General features: G+C 52.8%; 2 protein-coding genes across 2 annotated transcripts in view; both read right to left on the bottom strand.

The window, feature by feature from the left end:
• Nucleotides 1–1,129: 1,129 nt before the first annotated feature.
• LOC124464538 (mitochondrial glycine transporter B-like) lies at nt 1,130–6,479 on the bottom strand. The gene is made up of 9 exons (XM_047016426.1): nt 5,557–6,479; nt 4,842–4,912; nt 4,299–4,520; nt 3,925–4,034; nt 3,745–3,829; nt 3,320–3,499; nt 2,851–3,019; nt 2,372–2,532; nt 1,130–1,612 (listed from the first exon to the last, which is right to left on the bottom strand). The coding sequence occupies exons 3-9, from the start codon at nt 4,311–4,313 to the stop codon at nt 1,490–1,492; spliced, it is 843 nt and encodes a 280-aa protein (XP_046872382.1). The 5' UTR covers nt 4,314–4,520; nt 4,842–4,912; nt 5,557–6,479; the 3' UTR covers nt 1,130–1,489.
• Nucleotides 6,480–7,405: 926 nt separating this feature from the next.
• The window catches only part of LOC124464537 (myosin-9-like), a 33,863-nt gene continuing 21,772 nt past the window's right edge, over nt 7,406–19,496 (bottom strand). The window contains 21 exon segments of the mRNA XM_047016425.1: nt 7,406–9,042; nt 9,270–9,442; nt 9,537–9,645; nt 9,769–9,977; nt 10,082–10,205; nt 10,585–10,673; nt 10,829–10,957; nt 11,066–11,227; nt 11,897–12,109; nt 12,363–12,575; nt 12,726–12,974; nt 13,120–13,272; nt 13,366–13,470; nt 13,612–13,818; nt 13,936–14,080; nt 14,180–14,392; nt 14,474–14,769; nt 14,881–15,018; nt 15,102–15,308; nt 15,470–15,601; nt 15,683–15,791. Coding sequence (XP_046872381.1) covers nt 8,934–9,042; nt 9,270–9,442; nt 9,537–9,645; nt 9,769–9,977; nt 10,082–10,205; nt 10,585–10,673; nt 10,829–10,957; nt 11,066–11,227; nt 11,897–12,109; nt 12,363–12,575; nt 12,726–12,974; nt 13,120–13,272; nt 13,366–13,470; nt 13,612–13,818; nt 13,936–14,080; nt 14,180–14,392; nt 14,474–14,769; nt 14,881–15,018; nt 15,102–15,308; nt 15,470–15,601; nt 15,683–15,791 — 3,484 coding nt within the window. The 3' untranslated portion in view covers nt 7,406–8,933.

Below are 19,496 nucleotides of genomic sequence, written 5' to 3'. Positions count from 1 at the left end.
TATATGTTTCAGAGTTTACGCGTCCACCATTGGCTGGTCGCGGCCGAGGAACTGCCTGTGTAGTTGCGTGTTATAGCCACTAGATGGCAAAGCTACGCCTCGTCCCAACAGAGATATGAACGGGGTGACAGCAGATCGGACCACGAGCCCATATTAAGACACTGAGATGGAAAGACCATATTAAGACAATCCTGAGACGCCAACAGCGCGTGGAACAGCGGACTGTGTTGCAACTTGTATTTGTTCGAGATAGTCTGTTCCAGGTGAAGGTATCACAATATGTACATACTGACTGTGCAATCTATTGAGAAATATTTATTGGAAATTTCATTTTTTCTGAAGATTTTGCCTACATTACTTTTAATTTAGCAAATGGGTTTTTCCAAATTCACATACACAAAAAGCATATAGGAATTACGTGTATACGTTTGTAGCTCAGTAAAGATCAGAGTAAAGGAACAGTCTGTATTTACCAGACACAGCGCAGAGTTGTAACCACATATTAGCTGTCAGGCAGAGGGCAATGAAGACATCAGTTCAACTACAATAGTGAATTGTAAAGTGCAGGTAAATCAAGGTCAATCACAGTGCATCGTTAATGCAGTGTGCATCTCTTGCCAGATACTTCTATCCCAAGCAACATACAGGAGGGATTTGAACCTGGGATCTTTCGAGTTCCAGTCAAATGTTCTATAAGTTTGATCATCTAGCCCTGTGAGTGTAACTACTGGAACATATCTAGATAACTACTGTTAAGGGTGTAGGGTAACTGGGGTAACCATGTGTTACCGTGCTTTATGAAGTCTAGTCTTGTCCTGTATTCAGATCCTTGCCTGAACCTTGACCTCAGTCTTGACCGTGTGTTTGTAGTTCCCTGTTAGACCCTGACCTTGGATTCTGCACTGACTGTTTAATAAACCTTCTGTGATTCTACACTGACTGTTTAATAAACCTTCTGTGATTCTACACTGGCTGTTTAATAAACCTTCTGTGATTGGCCCCTATCTTGTTGCAATACCATTCAGTTTGTCACCCATCCTCCTTACATAGTCATACAGGTACAAGACTCCAACATAATATATATTAGATCAACTTTATTCGTTTTCATCAAAAAGTATGTTTGCCTTACACAAACGGCATACATTATATCAATATGAATAATGATAAAAAAAACAATAGATAATAAAATGTTTTCTTTTCACAGAAGCTTTTCTTCAAAGCATCGTCCAGCACGGGAGTATTGGAAGCTGCAGTCTCTTTCTATGTAGTCAAGAGCCGTCCTACGCTGTATCCACTGTGCTGTCTCTCCCCTATAACATGACAGCAGGTCAATGAACAGCTCATGTTAGACATCCCAGTGCTGTGCCAGCTATAGGTCCCATGATGTAGGTCCCATGATGTAGGTCACATGATAACAGTGAACTCGTCACCATAACCAGACGTCTCCTACTTGTCCCCCCCCCTCCTCCTCCTCCTGCCCCCCTCCTCTTCAGGACTTCAGGCCCATGTGTGACATCATGTGTTCGTAGACGGTCCAGGCCATGGCAGCGATCATGGTCCTCCTCAGGCAGCGCGGCACGCCACCCCGGAAGAACCCTGGCAGCCCCTGCTCCTGGAGGAGGAGAGGGAGGAGGAGGAGAGGGAGCAGGAGAGGGAGGGACAGGAAGGAGGAGAGGGAGGAGGAAATGGAGGAGGAGAAGGAGAGGAAGGAAGAGAGGGAGGAGGAAAGGGAGGAGAAGAGGGAGAGGAAGGAAGAGAGGGAGGAGGAGAGGGAGGAGGAGAGGGAGGAGGAGAGGGAGCAGGAGAGGGAGCAGGAGAGGGAGCAGGAGAGGGAGGAGGAGAAGGGAGAGGAAGGAGGAGAGGGAGAGGGAGGAAGAGAGGGAGGAGGAGAGGGAGGAGAGAGGGGAGAGGAAGGAGGAGAGGGAGGAGGAGGAGAGGGAGGAGGAGAGGGAGGAGGAGAGGGAGGAGAGAGGGAGGAGGAGAGGGAGGAGGAGGAGGAGAGGGAGGAGGAGAGGGAAGAGGAAGGAGGAGAGGGAGGAGGAGAGGGAGAGGTGGGAGGAGAAGGAGGAGGAGAGGGAGCAGGAGAGGGAGGAGAGAGGGAGGACAGGGGAGAGGAGAGGGAGGAGGAGGGGGACATGTTATACAGCCCACCCTGATAACATCCATGATGTACTTGTGCTGACCTACTAGGATTGTTTGATTCATACCGACACTGTGGACGTAGTTACCATGAAGATGTATGTCACTAAAGGCTAGTTACCACGGAGACCTATCTAACTGATGACTAGTTACTAAGGAGACCCGTCCGATTGACACAAGGTCACCAAGGAGACGTATCTGACCGGTGGCCAGTCACCACGGCAATGGTTACCAGGTAGAGGCGGCGTGCGGCGGCGGCGGTGGAGGAGTGTGGCCGGACCTGGACCAGCGTCTTCAGGACGTCAGCAGGCTGGGTGAGCAGGGAGGCCAGGACCCCCGCCAGCACCCCACAGCAGACCCCCGCCAGGGGGGCACAGGGGGAGCACGCCACCTCTGGATGGGGCAGACATGACAGGATCAGGGGGTGTGGACAATGGGTGTGCACAGTGTGTGTGTGTATGGTGTGTGTGTATGGTGTGTGTATGGTGTGTGTGCAGTGTGTGTGTACCTTGAGGCAGGGCCCTCCTGGTCTGGGTGTGTGTGTATGGTGTGTGTGTGTGCAGTGTGTGTGTATGGTGTGTGTGTGTGCAGTGTGTGTGTGTGCAGTGTGTGTGTACCCTGAGGCAGGGCCCTCCTGGTCTGGGTGTGTGTGTATGGTGTGTGTATGGTGTGTGTGTGTGTGTATGGTGTGTGTGTGTGCAGTGTGTGTACCCTGAGGCAGGGCCCTCCTGGTCTGGGTGTAGAACAGCAGGTAGAGGCCAGAGAAGGGAGCGTCTCTCAGCAGGGTGGCTGTGAGGCCAGAGAACAAGGCCCTGGGCCCCTCCAGCACACACACACTCCTCAGCGCTCCCGCTACACTGCTGTAGTTATACCTGCCGCTCTGCAGAAAATACACACACACAGGCCAGCACACAAACATTGAAATCATTACACACTGCAAAACAGATTATGATTGACCATTTTTCGGATTTACAGGATAAATGTAACACACTTCCCTCCCGCTTTCCAACCAACAATCAAAATACCAAAACCTAGTGCTCTCTCCCCCCCTTTGCTCCTTCCCTTTGCTCCTCCCCCTTGCTCCTCCCCCTCCCCCTTGCTCCTCCCCCTCCCCCTCCCCCTTGCTCCTCCCCCTTGCTCCTCCCCCTCCTCCTTGCTCCTCCCCCCTGGCTCCTCCTACCTCATAGCGGGTCTTGACCAGGGTGAGGGGCAGGGTGATGGTCCCGGCCAGGCAGCGTGCCCCTGCCCCTAGCAGCAGGGCCTCCAGGGGGCCGGGGGGCCGGGGGCCCAGCCAGCGCTGCTTCAGGGAGTAGTAGCTGCTGAAGTACACCCCCACCCCAGGGATGGTGCGCACGCACGACTAGGGGGAGAGTGGAGGTCAGAGTGAGGGTGTTTGCATGGGTGAGGGACTGTGGGTACGTTAGTGTGTAAAGTGTGTGTGTATATATGTAAAGTGTGTGTGTCCTCACAAGTGATACACGCTTCCATAGCCCCAGTGTGTGTGTGTGTGTGTGTGTGTGTGTCCTCACAAGTGATACACCCTTCCATAGCCCCAGTGTGTGTGTGTGTGTGTGTGTGTGTGTGTGTGTGTGTGTGTGTCCTCACAGGTGATACTCCCTTCCACAGCCCCAGCAGCTTCTCAGTTCTTACTACAGTCAGCAACACCGTCACCATGCCAACCCTGGCAGACCTAAGGGGGAAAGATGGGAGAGTGTGTGTTAGTGTGTGTGGGTATGTGTATGTGTGTGTGTGTGTGGTGTGTATGTAACGTGTGTGTGTGTGTACCCAGGGTGGGTCTGCAGGCGTGTCTTCAGCAGGTCTAGAGGCTGGAACAGCAAGGTGGAGCAGGTGCCACTCAGAGACCCACACATGAAGGCCTTCAGGGCTGGGTGAACCTGGGGAGGGGGGGGGGAGGAAGCAGGGCTGGACAATAAGAGCTGGCCCATTGCCTAGGCAACAAACTGAAGTTTCCAGAACCACTTGGGTTCTACTCACAACAACAACATGACAGTCAGATACTTAGAAGGGTAGAAAGGGGGATAGAGGGGGGCAGAGAGAGAGAGAGAGAGAGAGAGAGAGAGAGAGAGAGAGAGAGAGAGAGAGAGAGAGCGAGAGAGAGAGACAGAGAGAGAAAGAGAGAGAGTAGTAGAGGTACTCACCAGAGACAGCTCCATTCTCCTGAGAGGAAATATTGTCTCTCTTCTCCTCCTCCTCCTTTGTGTTCAGCACTGTTCTCAACCACTGTCCTTTTGCAGTCCGTTAGAAGCTGTTTACGGAGTGCAGTCCTTTAGAAGCTGTTTATAGAGTGCAGTCCTTTAGAAGCTGTTTACAGAGTGCAGTCCTTTAGAAGCTGTTTACTTGTAGGGGTTCCCAGAATATTCCTGGAAAGGAGAGATAAGATGAGTGACAGTTCGAGGTACGGAGAGGAGAGTGGAAGAAAAAGAGAAATTCTCTTTCTAACCACAGATAACAAAACACACACAGGTAGACTCTCTCTCTCCATCCCTCAACCCCCCCTTTCTTTCTTTCTCTCTCTCTCTCTCTCTCTCTCTCTCTCTCTCTCTCTCTCCCTTTCTGTCTCTCCATCCCTCAACCCTCCTCTCTCTCTCTTCTTCTCTCTCTGTCTCTCTCTCTCCTGCCCTCAACCCACCTCCCTCTCTCTATCCTTCAGTCTGTATATCCAGAACATTCTGTATCTTCACCTCTGATTGGTTGACGAGTAAACGTCTGTGTCTAGTTTGACTGATGAGGACCATGCAGCTGGTCACTTGACCTTTTCACAGAGGAGGGGGAGAGAGGAGGGGGGACTACAGTCAGATTACAGTGTATACAGAACTCAGAGTAATAGTGTATTCATTTAGCAGATGCCTTTATACAAAGTGAACCACAGGGGTAATTGAACCTGCGACCTCTTAATCTGCAGTTACAGTAAACTAGCACTGAGCTACACCCACCTTCCAGATAAATGAAGCGAACACTATAGTATCACCAGAGGACGAGCCTAGATCCTTGTGTTGCTGTCTGCTGTCCACCATGTTAGACTGCAGACACAGAAACACTGTGACCCCACAAGGCACTTCACCCTACTTGCCTCAGGGAGGATGTCCCTATACTTACTGTAAGTCGAGCGTCTACTAAATGTATGAGCATGAAATAACAAATGTTCATTTTCCCAAAGCAACGGTGGAATTACAGAAAGCACAGCCTACTTATACACACACACAGAGAGACACACACACACACACACACACACACACACAGAGAGACACAGAGAGATACGCACACGTAACATCTGTCTGAGTCTCCACTCGTCTTTATCGGCGGCCAGAATATGAGGTGACGGCTGGACTACACTGGCATAATGGAAAGATTCGTCCTACATGAACTGTTTGGTGTATTTTAGTGAAGGCTACTCACCTGGTTTATAACACGGTGGTGCAGGCTCGTGAAATTTCCTCGTGACTGGTCACCACTAATGATGAACACGGGTTAAGGCTTTCGTGATCTCACGAGATCCAAGCTGATGAACTGTTGCTCCAGTAAGTGAGACAAACTTCACCGAATTACCGTTTATTCAATTTAACAAGTTGCACGTCCGGCCCCGAAAAGGTGATAACAGTGTTTCTTGCGGTGATGATGAAACGACACTCACTGACATATCAACGTGGTCTAAGTTAACAATTTGGCGAAAGGCTACAATTGTAAGAAATTACAGTGCAGGATTATCACTCACTTGGTGCCTGCTATTGCTTCAACCCTTCCAGCTCGAGTCCTATCCTCCTTTGAAGTTGCATATTGGGACAACTAGATGTTAGTCAGAGAAAACTTGAACGAGCCGGTTTTCCAGATAACACCGCGGCCCCGCCCCCCTCCTCAGTGCTGGACAGCAGCCGGAAGAAAGGAGACAAGGACTAGAAAGCAGAATCTGAATGATCTGTGATGTTCACAACTTGTGAATCACAAGGAACGGCACCACCCATCATGGCTCCTACAGTCACTCTCTAATCAGCCACGTGCTGTTGGTTAGCCGCCTGGATCCCTGTCGTCTTGTGATGGAGTATTCAGAGAATATTCGCTCTGGACGTCGATTGCAGCGCAGGGCAAAGCGCTGGAGTTTATTATAGTGCAGCCATGACATTAGAGCCTATTTTAGGCCCATCTGTTAAATGATTGTGGAAATCCTCCTGACTAAGTTGTACAGCCTCCTAGACACACCTGTCTATCTGGATCCAGTGGTGATGGACAGCCTTGATCTGATCATCACAACAACGGTCATTATCAACCGTCAGACATGGTGCATAGTGTTGTACCGTCAGACATGTCGCATAGTGTTGTACCGTCAGACATGTCGCATAGTGTTGTATTTTAACTGTCACCATGAGGAGATGTGCCGAGGAGACACACTGACAACACGATCAGAGTCTGCCTGTCTCACGCGTGCACATGCTTATCTTGTACAAACTATGAAGTAGGCTGTAACATTTAAGTGCACAGTTGTTAAGATGGAAGTTGCCCTCTTTCTTGCCCAGCTGGTTTTAGACCGGAGGAAAACCGGTTCAGACTCGACCCGTTAATATGGCGGTCCGTTCGCTAGAGGGATGTGGCCGGGACAATTTTCTCAACAGCGCCCTCTGGTGGCCCAACTGTCTCAACAGTGAGTGCGGGAGGAGAGCTGTGCAGGGATGATAGAAGTTGCTTTATAGTAAATTGTATTGCTCAATCATTAGTCAGTCCTTGTTTTCAGAGTCTGTAACAGCTAGTGCTAATCCGTCTAGTGTAGCCTACAGTAGTGGCACTATTTACAGTACTAAAGTATCCCAGTTTGGATTAAAAATGCCTAGTTCTTCGTGAGCATGGTCTTGTTCAGCTATTTATATTTTAGTTTATTATTATAAATTTTACTATTGTGCGTGTGTCATTTTATGTTTTGTTGCAGGCACAAATAAACTAAGGTACTGTACGATAAGTTGGCAAGTTGGTGTTATAATTTTAGGATACTCATCTTTTATTATTTTACAGTGATCATAATGTGTATACATTTAATCTATACACCAGTCTCTTCCACTGAGAACACAGGGGGGAACAGATTTCCCTGGAGGCCCAAGGAGAGTGGTTCCCCCTGTATGTTAGAGTCTGGCCATTTATAAAGCAACCCAGTGATGCTGGTGATGGTGATGATGTCTGGTACTGTGATCATCACGTAGAACAGAGGGGAGAGGACAGTGGGAGGTGGAGTCCTGAACACAGGGTCATGAAACTCTCTGGGTAGCAGTTTAGAAAGCATCTTTTATTGCAATAATTCCAACATTTCACAACATCTCTCAAGATGTCACTTTCCAGACGAGAAAAGAAACAGTACAAAATGTAAAGATTTTTTTCTTTGTCTTTTCTTTTTTTCAGTTTTACTTCCAAGTGCGAGAAAGAAAGAGATAAAGACAGGTGGACAGAGGTGGCGAGATCCTTCTTCTATTAATCTATGATGAACAACATTCTCCAACACATGCAGCAGCACAGTCTGTAGAGGGCTCGCGCACACACACGCACACACACCTAGTCTGCAGTGTCTCCCTCTCTCCTACAGCCTGACGTACATGGAGCCTGTCAGGAGGGAGGAAGTTTAGTAGCAACACTTCCTCTACCTCCCAGCTGTGCTGAGTCGAGTGTGTGTTGAGTTAACAGTGTGTGTTGAGTTAACAGTGTGTGTTGAAATGGCACCAGCTCCTCTCAGCAGTGCCTTGTGCAGACATGAACAACCACAATAACAGATCCAAACATGAATCCAGAAAACAAGCAAATAACAGCCCCTAACCCTAACCCTAACCCCAACCCTGACCAGCCGCACCCTTTAACAGCTGAGGAAGGCCTTCGGAAGTTTTGGCATCGTGTGTGTGTGTGTGCAATCACTTCAGAATTGTGTGTGTGTGTGTGCAATCACTTCAGAATTGTGTGTGTGTGTGTGTAATCACTTCAGAATTGTGTGTGTGTAATCACTTCAGAATTGTGTGTTTGTGTGTGTGTAATCACTTCAGAATTGTGTGTGTGCAGTGGTCCATGGCATGTGTCAACATCTCAGTACAACAATAATACACTTCAGAACCAGAATGAACCTTCAATCCACCTGCCTGACTGTGTGCATGTGTACTGCTTGTGAGGTGAGGGTCTTAGGGAGTCTCAGGGAAGGCACAGGGAGCAGGACCTCTGGCAGGGAGCCCCAGGCAGCGCCACAATAAGAGTCCATCATCAACACTTAATCATTATAAAAACTTCAGAATAAAATACAAATCTTTAGATTACGATATTACTTTGGTCCCATCCAGTAATTTTTTCTTCATTCATGTCTACTTCCTTCCTGTCTTCCTTTAGTTAGAAAAATAGACGCTTAAAACAGGGCTATCATTGGAATGTTTCCTTACTAAAATATCATTCATTTTTCTTTTTTTTCCCAGAGAATGAAGATGAAAGCATGAAAAGGTTTGGCCCATGAGTAGTAGTATACATTTGTATATATATATATATATATATATATATATATGTATGTATATATGAGTATGTGGCATGTATGTCAACAAGTTGATTGTCTGCATGTTTTAAGTGGTACCAACTAGTGTGTAGATTGTCCATGTATTCATGAGGGTGGAGATGCTGTACAGCCTGTTATCTCTCTTATTGATACAGTAATATGATGTTTAAGTCCCTCCGCAAGTGTAGAGTGTATGTGTGAGAATGTGGTAGCGTGTGTGTGGAAGCGTGGTCCTGCTGTAGTTGGTCCTCCGGCCAGCAGGGGCAGGCTGCGATCACTCAGGCTTGGGCTCGGGAGTGTCGCTCTTGGGCTCGCTCTCCTCATCGCTGTCGATGCCTGCACGGCTCACGATGCGGCGCATGGTGAAGGGGAGGTCCCCACGCCTGCACACACACACCAGGAGAAAACCATAGCCAGTAGATTAGAGTACAGTATAGTAGAATAGCACATACAAATTAGGCAGTTTATTAGACTACAGTAGAGCAGAGCAGCAGGGTGGAGCAGCAGGGTGGAGCAGCAGGGTGGAGCAGCAGGGTGGGGCAGCAGGGTGGGGCAGCAGGGTGGGGCAGCAGGGTGGGGCAGCAGGGTGGAGCAGCAGGGTGGAGCGTACCTGAGCTTGCTCTTCAGGGTGCTGACTTCTCGGTTCATGGCGTCGGCAGACTCGGTGGCGTCCTCCAGCTCCCGCTGCAGCTTCCTGCGGTTGGCGTTGGCTCTCTGAGCCTCCTCCTCAGCCTCCTCTAGCTGCCTCTTAAGCTGCTTCATACGCGAGTTCAGCTTGTCTGACTGGACACACACACACAGGAGTCAGGGGAGCACACACACGCACACACACACACACACACACACACCAGGGCCTTGTACACACACACACACACACCTGGTCCTTGTACTGTTCGGTGTTGCGTCTCTCGTCGTCCACCTGCAGGATCACCTCCTTCAGCTTCTTCTCTGTACGGCGCACCAGCTTGGAGGCCTGCTGCCTCTCCCTACACACACACACACACACAGGTCAGACACACACACACAGATCAGACACACACACATAGAGGTCAGAAAGAGAAAGACACACACAGACTAAGGCAGACAGACAGACAGACGGAGGGTCTTACTTGGTCTCCATGTCCAGCTGCTCCTCCAGCTGGGCGATCTTGGCCTCCAGGGCGGAGATAGAGGCCTTGTACTTGCTCTTGATGGTGCCCTCCAGCTCCCCCAGCTTCAGCTTCAGCTCCTTGTTCTGCCGCTCCAGCTGGGAGCGTGCCCCCTCCAGGCGCTGGGAGGTACTGCGCTCTGCCGTCAGCTCCACGTTCATCTGGTCAGTCTGGGGGGGAGAGACTCAGTTTCTACATGCCACGCAACATTCTGGGCCACCTATTCTCTTTTTTCCTCCCAGTAGCCTCCGCTCCCTCTGATAGGCTGACGTACCTGCAGCATGGCTCTCTTCAGCCTATCGTTGACCAGCTCAGTGTTGCACTGCTCCTCCTCCAGCTCCTCCTCCAGCTGGGCGATACGAGCCTCCAGCCTCCTCTTCTCTTCCGCGATCAGAGAGCTGGGGGGACGACAGCACGTTAACTATCTGCAGCATGCTGACGGATGATGTTGTTTAAGAAGAGAATCGAGAGGAACGCGGAGGAGGATGTGGAAGCAGGGAGTGGAGTCACAGGAGGAGGTGATGGAGGGAGGTGGAGGAGACAGGACAGGAGGAGGGAGGTGATGGAGGAGACAGGACAGGAGGAGGTGGAGGAGATGGAGGGAGGTGGAGGAGACAGGACAGGAGGAGATGGAGGGAGGTGGAGGAGACAGGACAGGAGGAGGTGATGGAGGAGACAGGACAGGAGGAGGTGATGGAGGAGTTAGAGGAGACAGGACAGGAGGAGGTGGAGGAGTTAGAGGAGACAGGACAGGAGGAGGTGACGGAGGCGTCGTACTTCTTGCTGGCCTGGTTGTTGATCTCATCCTGCAGCTCGTCTCTCTCCTGCTGCGCCTGTCTCTTGACACGCTCTGCTGCTGCCAGCTCCTACACACACGCACGCACAAGTTGGAGAGAAGACTGAAGTGAGCTTGATTATAGTTGATGGTCAACAATGTCTCTCTATGGATGGATAGAGAGACAAGTGAAGGTAGACAGGGATAGAGGGGGATGGAGAGGTAGAGAGGTAGAGAGAGACAGACCTCTTGCATCTGGATCATGTCTGCCTCCATACTCTTAATCTTCTTCTCGTTCTCTTTGGCCTGGGCCAGAATCTCGTCACGGGACTGCCTGGTGTCCTCCAGCTCTCTCAGGAGCTCCTTCATCTGGGCCTGGGGGAAGGGGGACAGGAAGACATGTTAGTGAGGCTGAACACAGTAGGGACAGTAGAGCATCAGAGGAGCATCAGCGGAGCGTCAGTAGAGCGTCAGTAGAGGTACCTGCAGCTTCTTCAGCTGTTTCAGGGCCTCGTCTCTGCCCTTGTTAGCCATGTCTATGGCCGCCTCCAGCTCCTTCAGGTCCAGCTCCAGCTTCTTACGCGCCGCCATGGCAACCGACCGCTGCTTCCTTTCGTCCTCCAGCTCCATCTCCATCTCCCGCACCTGACACACACACACACACCATGAGGAGCAGACTCCCAGGCTCTCACTGGAAAAACTACAGACCGTAATGCAACACTAAATAACCAATAGGTGTCAGTTTGTATTGAGCCCAGGAGAACATGGGAGTTGATGTAGCTAGCAGGTCAGCTAGCAGGACTGATCCCTAACAGCAAGCAGGACTGAACCCTAACAGCTAGCAGGACTGATCCCTAACAGCAAACAGGACTGAACCCTAACAGCTAGCAGGACTGAACCCTAACAGCTAGCAGGACTGATCCCTAACAGCTAGCAGGACTGAACCCTAACAGCTAGCAGGACTGATCCCTAACAGCTAGCAGGACTGAACCCTAACAGCTAGCAGGACTGATCCCTAACAGCTAGCAGGACTGATCCCTAACAGCAAGCAGGACTGATCCCTAACAGCTAGCAGGACTGATCCCTAACAGCTAGCAGGACTGATCCCTAACAGCTAGCAGGACTGAACCCTAACAGCTAGCAGGACTGAACCCTAAAAGCTAGCAGGACTGAACCCTAACAGCTAGCAGGACTGAACCCTAACAGCTAGCAGGACTGATCCCTAACAGCTAGCAGGACTGATCCCTAACAGCTAGCAGGACTGATCCCTAACAGCTAGCAGGACTGATCCCTAACAGCTAGCAGAGCCCGTACCTGTTTGACCAGCTGTCTCTTCTTCTCCTCCCCCATCTCGTCGCGTCCGGCCAGGTCGCGGTCGTACTGGGCCTTCATGGCCTGCATGTTGACCTCCAGGCGCAGCTTGGCGTCCTCCGTGGCCTGCAGCTCGTCCTCCAGCTCCTCCAGCTGCACCCTCATCTCCTCCAGCTGCTGCTCCATGCCCCGCTTCGACTTCTCCAGCTCGTGGACCTGGAAGGGTCACACACAGGTTTTTTTCTATCCCATTGGAACCCGATCATTCACTTCCATTCAACATCATGTTCTCTCACCCCTAACCCTAAGTCTTAATGTAATTCTTAACCCTAAAACACGCTGACAAAAGCATTATTTATGCTGAAAGGGCCCCACAGGATCATTGTTTTCATGTTTAACTATACTTGGTAGGACATTGGTCCCCACAAGCATAGTTAGACCAGACCAGATACACACACACATCACTTACGTTCTTGCCCACGTCATCCTTGGAGGAGACCAGGTCCTCCATTTCTGCCCGGAGCAGCTTGTTGGAGCGGTCCAGCTCCTCCTTCACCTCCATCAGGCTGTCCAGCTGGCGGGCCAGGGCCAGTGCCCGGGTGTCCTTCTCCCTCGCCTCTGCCTCCGCACGGTCACGCTCCTCCGCATAGCGCGCCGACACGCTCTTCTCCTCCGCCAGCATCTGGAGGGGAGGAGGGAGGAGGAGAGGAGGAGGGAGGGTGGAGGAGGGTGGAGGAAGGAGAGGAGGTCAGACTTCTTCAACAGGTTGGAGATAATCAGTCATCTTTCATCCTTCCCTCGTTTCCTCCCTCCTCCCTCCTCCTCCCCTCACCTGATCAAACTTCTTCTGCTTCTTCTCCAGGTTGGACACGATCTGTCTCAGATGGTCCTGGTCCACCAGCAGATCGTCCAGTTCCTGCTGGAGGCGGGTCTTGGTCTTGTCCAGCTTCTCAAAGGCTGCGTTCCTCTCCTCCAGGCGCTGGGCCACGCCCTCCAGGTCTCTCTGCACACGCTTCCTGCCCTCCTCCGCACTCTCCAGACATCCCGCCTCCAGCTCTGCCTTCTTCTTCATGTCAACCAGCTATTGGATGAGGAGGTACGTCAATCAAACACATTTGAGAGGCGGGGCTGGTGTGTGCATGTGCGTTGTACGTAGGACTGTGTACAGTGTGTGTACAGTGTGTGTGTGTACAGTGTCTATACAGTGTCTATACAGCGTGTGGTACCTGAGCCTGTACGGTCAGCAGCTGTCTCTCCACGTTCCTCTTGGCCTCTTCCTCCTCCTCCATCTGCTCCCTCAGCACGCCCTGCTCCTCCTCCAGCTGCCGCAGGCGGGTCCCCAGGGACAGCTTCTGCCGCGTCTCCTCCCCCAGCAGCTCCTGGGGGGGGGGGGGGGGGATATCCTACTGTAAACCCCTTCACATGTATATTTCACATTCTTGTTTCTCCTGTGTGTGTGTGTGTGTGTGTACCTGGACGTCCTGGAGCTGGGACTCGACAGTAGAGCAGTCCTTGCTGGCCTTGATGGACTTGCCCTCCACCTCGCTCAGAAGCCCGTTCACGTTCTCCAGCTCAGCCTATCACAACACAGCCCCGCCGCACACACATCAGACACAGCCAATCACAGCTCAGAGCTTCACAATGATCAGGTATGTAGCAGAGTTGTTGTACCAGGTGTGTAATCGTAGTATGGACCAGGTGAGTGACCAGGTGTGTACCTGCATCTTGGCGACTCTGTCGGCCAGCTCTGCCCGCTGCCTGTCGCTCTCCGCATGTTTAACCTGCAGCTCAGTGACCTGGGACTCTGCCTTCTTCCTGCGCTGCTCGGAGTCGCCCTTCCCCTGGAGCAGGCTCTGCATCTCGATGGCCAGCTCGTTCCGCTCGCTCTCCAGGGCCTGCTTCGTCTTATCCACAGACACCTTGTTCTGTGGGGGGGGGGGGGGTTTAAAAGGATGTGTGTGTTCATGTGTATGTATGTGCATTTGCACACGTATGTGTGTTAATGCTGGTGTGTGTGTTGATGTGTGTGTGTGTGTGTGTACCCTCTTGGCCTGCTCCAGCTGCTCGTTGAGCTCGTCGAAGGCCTGGCCATGCTTCTGTCTCATCTCCTGGACCTGCTGCTCATGAAGTCTGACCTCATCTTCCAGCGCCTTCTTCAGCTGGGTCACCTCTGTTTCCCTCTTGGTCCTTGGGGGGGGGAGGGGGGGGTCACTCAGCTGTTAGACCTGTGTGTGTGTGTGGGATATATATATACACAGGTGTGTGTGTGAGTGTGTGTGCACCCACCTGAGCTCCTGCTGAGCGGCGGTGGAGTCCAGAGTGTCCTCCAGCTCAGTCTTCAGGGCCTCCAGCTCCTCCCCCAGGTCCCTGCGGTGTTTCTCAGCCTTGGAGCGTGCCGCCCGCTCCAGCTCCAGATCCTCCTGCAGCTCTGACAGCTGAGCCTCCAGCTCCCGGATCTTCTTCTGGGCCAGGTTCTTCTGGGCTGCCTCCTCCTCCATCCTAAGAGAGGGAGGGAAGCGGGTGAGTTGATGTCCCAACCCACAGCAGCTCTCTCTCACACACTGCCACACACTAGCTCACCTGGCGAGCGCAGCCTGCAGCTCCTCCTCCTTCTTGGCCAGCTGGGCGCGTAGCTCTGCTATCTGGGCCTGCAGCTCTGAGATCTGGTCGGTCAGCTCGGTGGAGTCTCCCTCCAGCTTGCGCCGGTTCTTCTCCAGTTCCTGTCGCTGCTTCTCCTCCCTCCGCAGACGGTCCTCCAGGTCGGTGATCATGGCCTCGTGTTTGTTCTTTAACTTCTGCAGACTCTTGCTCTTCTCCTCCTCCTCCGCCAGGTTGGTGGTGAACTCAGAGATCCTCTCGTCCATCAGCTTCTTCTCCTGCAGCAGCACCGACACAACCACAGGTTACACGACCACACCCCAACCCTGGTTAGAACACCACAGGACAACCTCCCTCCCCCTCTCTCCCTCCCTCCCCTCTCTCCTCACCTTCATCAGCTTGTTGTTCTGGTCGTCCAGCACCATGACGTCTTCCTCCACCTTCTTCATCTTGGCCTCCATGGTTACCTTCTCCAGCTGCAGCCTCTGACGCGCTGCCTCCTCCTCATCCAGCTGCTGCTCCAGGTCCTGCACACACACACACACTGTTAGATGAGTCTGTCTGAAACCTTGTGTATGATGGTGTGTGGTGTGTGTGTGTGCGTCCTCACGGTGATGTTCTGCTGCATCTTCTTCTTCTCGGCCTGCAGATGTGTGGCTCGCTCCTCCTCCTCCTCCACCCGGGCCTCCAGGTCGTGCAGGATCTCCTCCAGCTCCTGCTTCTTAGCAGCCAGCCGCGCCCTCATCTCCTCCGCCTCTGCACACAGCTCCGTCTCCGCCTGCAGCTGCTCCTGTAGCGCCTGCTTCTCCACGCTCAGCTGGGGGGGCGGGGGGAGAATAAGGGGGGGGGGGGGGTGGTGTATCAGGGCAGGTGGTGTATCAGGGCGGGGGTGGTGTATCAGGGCTGGTGGTGTATCAGGGCAGGTGGTGTATCAGGGCAGGTGGTGTATCAGGGCAGGTGGTGTATCAGGAGGCTCACCTGCTGCTGCTTGTTCTGCATCTCCTGCATCTGCTCCTCCACATACATCTGTTTCTCCTTCACCTTCATCAGCTCCTCGTCCTTGGCCTGCATCTCCTCCTCCTGCCTGCTCACCTGCAGCAGGGGCTTCACCTGGGGGGGAGGGGGGGGGTTAACTCAGGGACTGGGTGTGTCTCAGGGTGTGTGTGTGTGTGTGTGTGTGAGAGAGTGTACCTTGGTGAACAGCCTCCACCACTGCCAGTTCCTCAGTTTGAGGTAGGCAGCACAGTTCCTCTGGATCACCTTCATGGCTGTCAGCTGCTGCTGCCTCTTAGTGAAGGCCCTGGGAACACACACTCACACTCAGGAAGAGCACAACCTCACCCCAGCACCTCCTCCTCCTCCCCTTCTCCTCCTCCTGTAGGGTTTAGAGGGGAGCATGTCTCCTCCTCATGTAGGGTTTAGAGGGGAGCATGTCTCCTCCTCATGTAGGGTTTAGAGGGGAGCATGTCTCCTCCTCCTGTAGGGTTTAGAGGGGAGCATGTCTCCTCCTCATGTAGGGTTTAGAGGGGAGCATGTCTCCTCCTCCTGTAGGGTTTAGAGGGGAGCATGTCTCCTCCTCCTGTAGGGTTTAGAGGGGAGCATGTCTCCTCCTCCTGTAGGGTTTAGAGGGGAGCATGTCTCCTCCTCCTGTAGGGTTTAGAGGGGAGCATGTCTCCTCCTCCTGTAGGGTTTAGAGGGGAGCATGTCTCCTCCTCCTGTAGGGTTTAGAGGGGAGCATGTCTCCTCCTCATGTAGGGTTTAGAGGGGAGCATGTCTCCTCCTCCTGTAGGGTTTAGAGGGGAGCATGTCTCCTCCTCATGTAGGGTTTAGAGGGGAGCATGTCTCCTCCTCCTGTAGGGTTTAGAGGGGAGCATGTCTCCTCCTCCTGTAGGGTTTAGAGGGGAGCATGTCTCCTCCTCCTGTAGGGTTTAGAGGGGAGCATGTCTCCTCCTCCTGTAGGGTTTAGAGGGGAGCATGTCTCCTCCTCATGTAGGGTTTAGAGGGGAGCATGTCTCCTCCTCCTGTAGGGTTTAGAGGGGAGCATGTCTCCTCCTCCTGTAGGGTTTAGAGGGGAGCATGTCTCCTCCTCATGTAGGGTTTAGAGGGGAGCATGTCTCCTCCTCCTGTAGGGTTTAGAGGGGAGCATGTCTCCTCCTCCTGTAGGGTTTAGAGGGGAGCATGTCTCCTCCTCCTGTAGGGTTTAGAGGGGAGCATGTCTCCTCCTCCTGTAGGGTTTAGAGGGGAGCATGTCTCCTCCTCCTGTAGGGTTTAGAGGGGAGCATGTCTCCTCCTCATGTAGGGTTTAGAGGGGAGCATGTCTCCTCCTCCTGTAGGGTTTAGAGGGGAGCATGTCTCCTCCTCCTGTAGGGTTTAGAGGGGAGCATGTCTCCTCCTCCTGTAGGGTTTAGAGGGGAGCATGTCTCCTCCTCCTGTAGGGTTTAGAGGGGAGCATGTCTCCTCCTCCTGTAGGGTTTAGAGGGGAGCATGTCTCCTCCTCCTGTAGGGTTTAGAGGGGAGCATGTCTCCTCCTCATGTAGGGTTTAGAGGGGAGCATGTCTCCTCCTCCTGTAGGGTTTAGAGGGGAGCATGTCTCCTCCTCATGTAGGGTTTAGAGGGGAGCATGTCTCCTCCTCATGTAGGGTTTAGAGGGGAGCATGTCTCCTCCTCCTGTAGGGTTTAGAGGGGAGCATGTCTCCTCCTCCTGTAGGGTTTAGAGGGGAGCATGTCTCCTCCTCCTGTAGGGTTTAGAGGGGAGCATGTCTCCTCCTCCTGTAGGGTTTAGAGGGGAGCATGTCTCCTCCTCCTGTAGGGTTTAGAGGGGAGCATGTCTCCTCCTCCTGTAGGGTTTAGAGGGGAGCATGTCTCCTCCTCCTGTAGGGTTTAGAGGGGAGCATGTCTCCTCCTCCTGTAGGGTTTAGAGGGGAGCATGTCTCCTCCTCCTGTAGGGTTTAGAGGGGAGCATGTCTCCTCCTCATGTAGGGTTTAGAGGGGAGCATGTCTCCTCCTCATGTAGGGTTTAGAGGGGAGCATGTCTCCTCCTCCTGTAGGGTTTAGAGGGGAGCATGTCTCCTCCTCCTGTAGGGTTTAGAGGGGAGCATGTCTCCTCCTCCTGTAGGGTTTAGAGGGGAGCATGTCTCCTCCTCATGTAGGGTTTAGAGGGGAGCATGTCTCCTCCTCCTGTAGGGTTTAGAGGGGAGCATGTCTCCTCCTCATGTAGGGTTTAGAGGGGAGCATGTCTCCTCCTCCTGTAGGGTTTAGAGGGGAGCATGTCTCCTCCTCATGTAGGGTTTAGAGGGGAGCATGTCTCCTCCTCCTGTAGGGTTTAGAGGGGAGCATGTCTCCTCCTCCTGTAGGGTTTAGAGGGGAGCATGTCTCCTCCTCCTGTAGGGTTTAGAGGGGAGCATGTCTCCTCCTCATGTAGGGTTTAGAGGGGAGCATGTCTCCTCCTCCTGTAGGGTTTAGAGGGGAGCATGTCTCCTCCTCCTGTAGGGTTTAGAGGGGAGCATGTCTCCTCCTCATGTAGGGTTTAGAGGGGAGCATGTCTCCTCCTCCTGTAGGGTTTAGAGGGGAGCATGTCTCCTCCTCCTGTAGGGTTTAGAGGGGAGCATGTCTCCTCCTCCTGTAGGGTTTAGAGGGGAGCATGTCTCCTCCTCCTGTAGGGTTTAGAGGGGAGCATGTCTCCTCCTCCTGTAGGGTTTAGAGGGGAGCATGTCTCCTCCTCATGTAGGGTTTAGAGGGGAGCATGTCTCCTCCTCATGTAGGGTTTAGAGGGGAGCATGTCTCCTCCTCATGTAGGGTTTAGAGGGGAGCATGTCTCCTCCTCCTGTAGGGTTTAGAGGGGAGCATGTCTCCTCCTCCTGTAGGGTTTAGAGGGGAGCATGTCTCCTCCTCCTGTAGGGTTTAGAGGGGAGCATGTCTCCTCCTCCTGTAGGGTTTAGAGGGGAGCATGTCTCCTCCTCATGTAGGGTTTAGAGGGGAGCATGTCTCCTCCTCCTGTAGGGTTTAGAGGGGAGCATGTCTCCTCCTCCTGTAGGGTTTAGAGGGGAGCATGTCTCCTCCTCCTGTAGGGTTTAGAGGGGAGCATGTCTCCTCCTCCTGTAGGGTTTAGAGGGGAGCATGTCTCCTCCTCCTGTAGGGTTTAGAGGGGAGCATGTCTCCTCCTCCTGTAGGGTTTAGAGGGGAGCATGTCTCCTCCTCCTGTAGGGTTTAGAGGGGAGCATGTCTCCTCCTCCTGTAGGGTTTAGAGGGGAGCATGTCTCCTCCTCCTGTAGGGTTTAGAGGGGAGCATGTCTCCTCCTCCTGTAGGGTTTAGAGGGGAGCATGTCTCCTCCTCCTGTAGGGTTTAGAGGGGAGCATGTCTCCTCCTCCTGTAGGGTTTAGAGGGGAGCATGTCTCCTCCTCCTGTAGGGTTTAGAGGGGAGCATGTCTCCTCCTCCTGTAGGGTTTAGAGGGGAGCATGTCTCCTCCTCCTGTAGGGTTTAGAGGGGAGCATGTCTCCTCCTCATGTAGGGTTTAGAGGGGAGCATGTCTCCTCCTCCTGTAGGGTTTAGAGGGGAGCATGTCTCCTCCTCATGTAGGGTTTAGAGGGGAGCATGTCTCCTCCTCATGTAGGGTTTAGAGGGGAGCATGTCTCCTCCTCCTGTAGGGTTTAGAGGGGAGCATGTCTCCTCCTCCTGTAGGGTTTAGAGGGGAGCATGTCTCCTCCTCCTGTAGGGTTTAGAGGGGAGCATGTCTCCTCCTCCTGTAGGGTTTAGAGGGGAGCATGTCTCCTCCTCCTGTAGGGTTTAGAGGGGAGCATGTCTCCTCCTCCTGTAGGGTTTAGAGGGGAGCATGTCTCCTCCTCCTGTAGGGTTTAGAGGGGAGCATGTCTCCTCCTCATGTAGGGTTTAGAGGGGAGCATGTCTCCTCCTCCTGTAGGGTTTAGAGGGGAGCATGTCTCCTCCTCATGTAGGGTTTAGAGGGGAGCATGTCTCCTCCTCATGTAGGGTTTAGAGGGGAGCATGTC

The sequence above is a fragment of the Hypomesus transpacificus genome, unplaced genomic scaffold, assembly GCF_021917145.1.
Source record: "Hypomesus transpacificus isolate Combined female unplaced genomic scaffold, fHypTra1 scaffold_369, whole genome shotgun sequence".
In the NCBI taxonomy this organism is placed as follows: Eukaryota; Metazoa; Chordata; class Actinopteri; order Osmeriformes; family Osmeridae; genus Hypomesus; species Hypomesus transpacificus.
The sequence above is the reverse complement of the archived record's forward strand: the minus strand, read 5'-3'. Positions and strand labels throughout refer to the sequence as shown.

Excerpts from the sequence above, each read along its gene's own strand:
- LOC124464538 (XM_047016426.1), bottom strand. Across the intron at positions 3,020-3,319 it reads TGGTCAAGACCCGCTATGAG|AGCGGCAGGTATAACTACAG; the intron begins GTAGGAGGAGCC and ends TATTTTCTGCAG. Across the intron at positions 2,533-2,850 it reads CAGGAGGGCCCTGCCTCAGG|AGGTGGCGTGCTCCCCCTGT; the intron begins GTACACACACTG and ends TGCCCCATCCAG.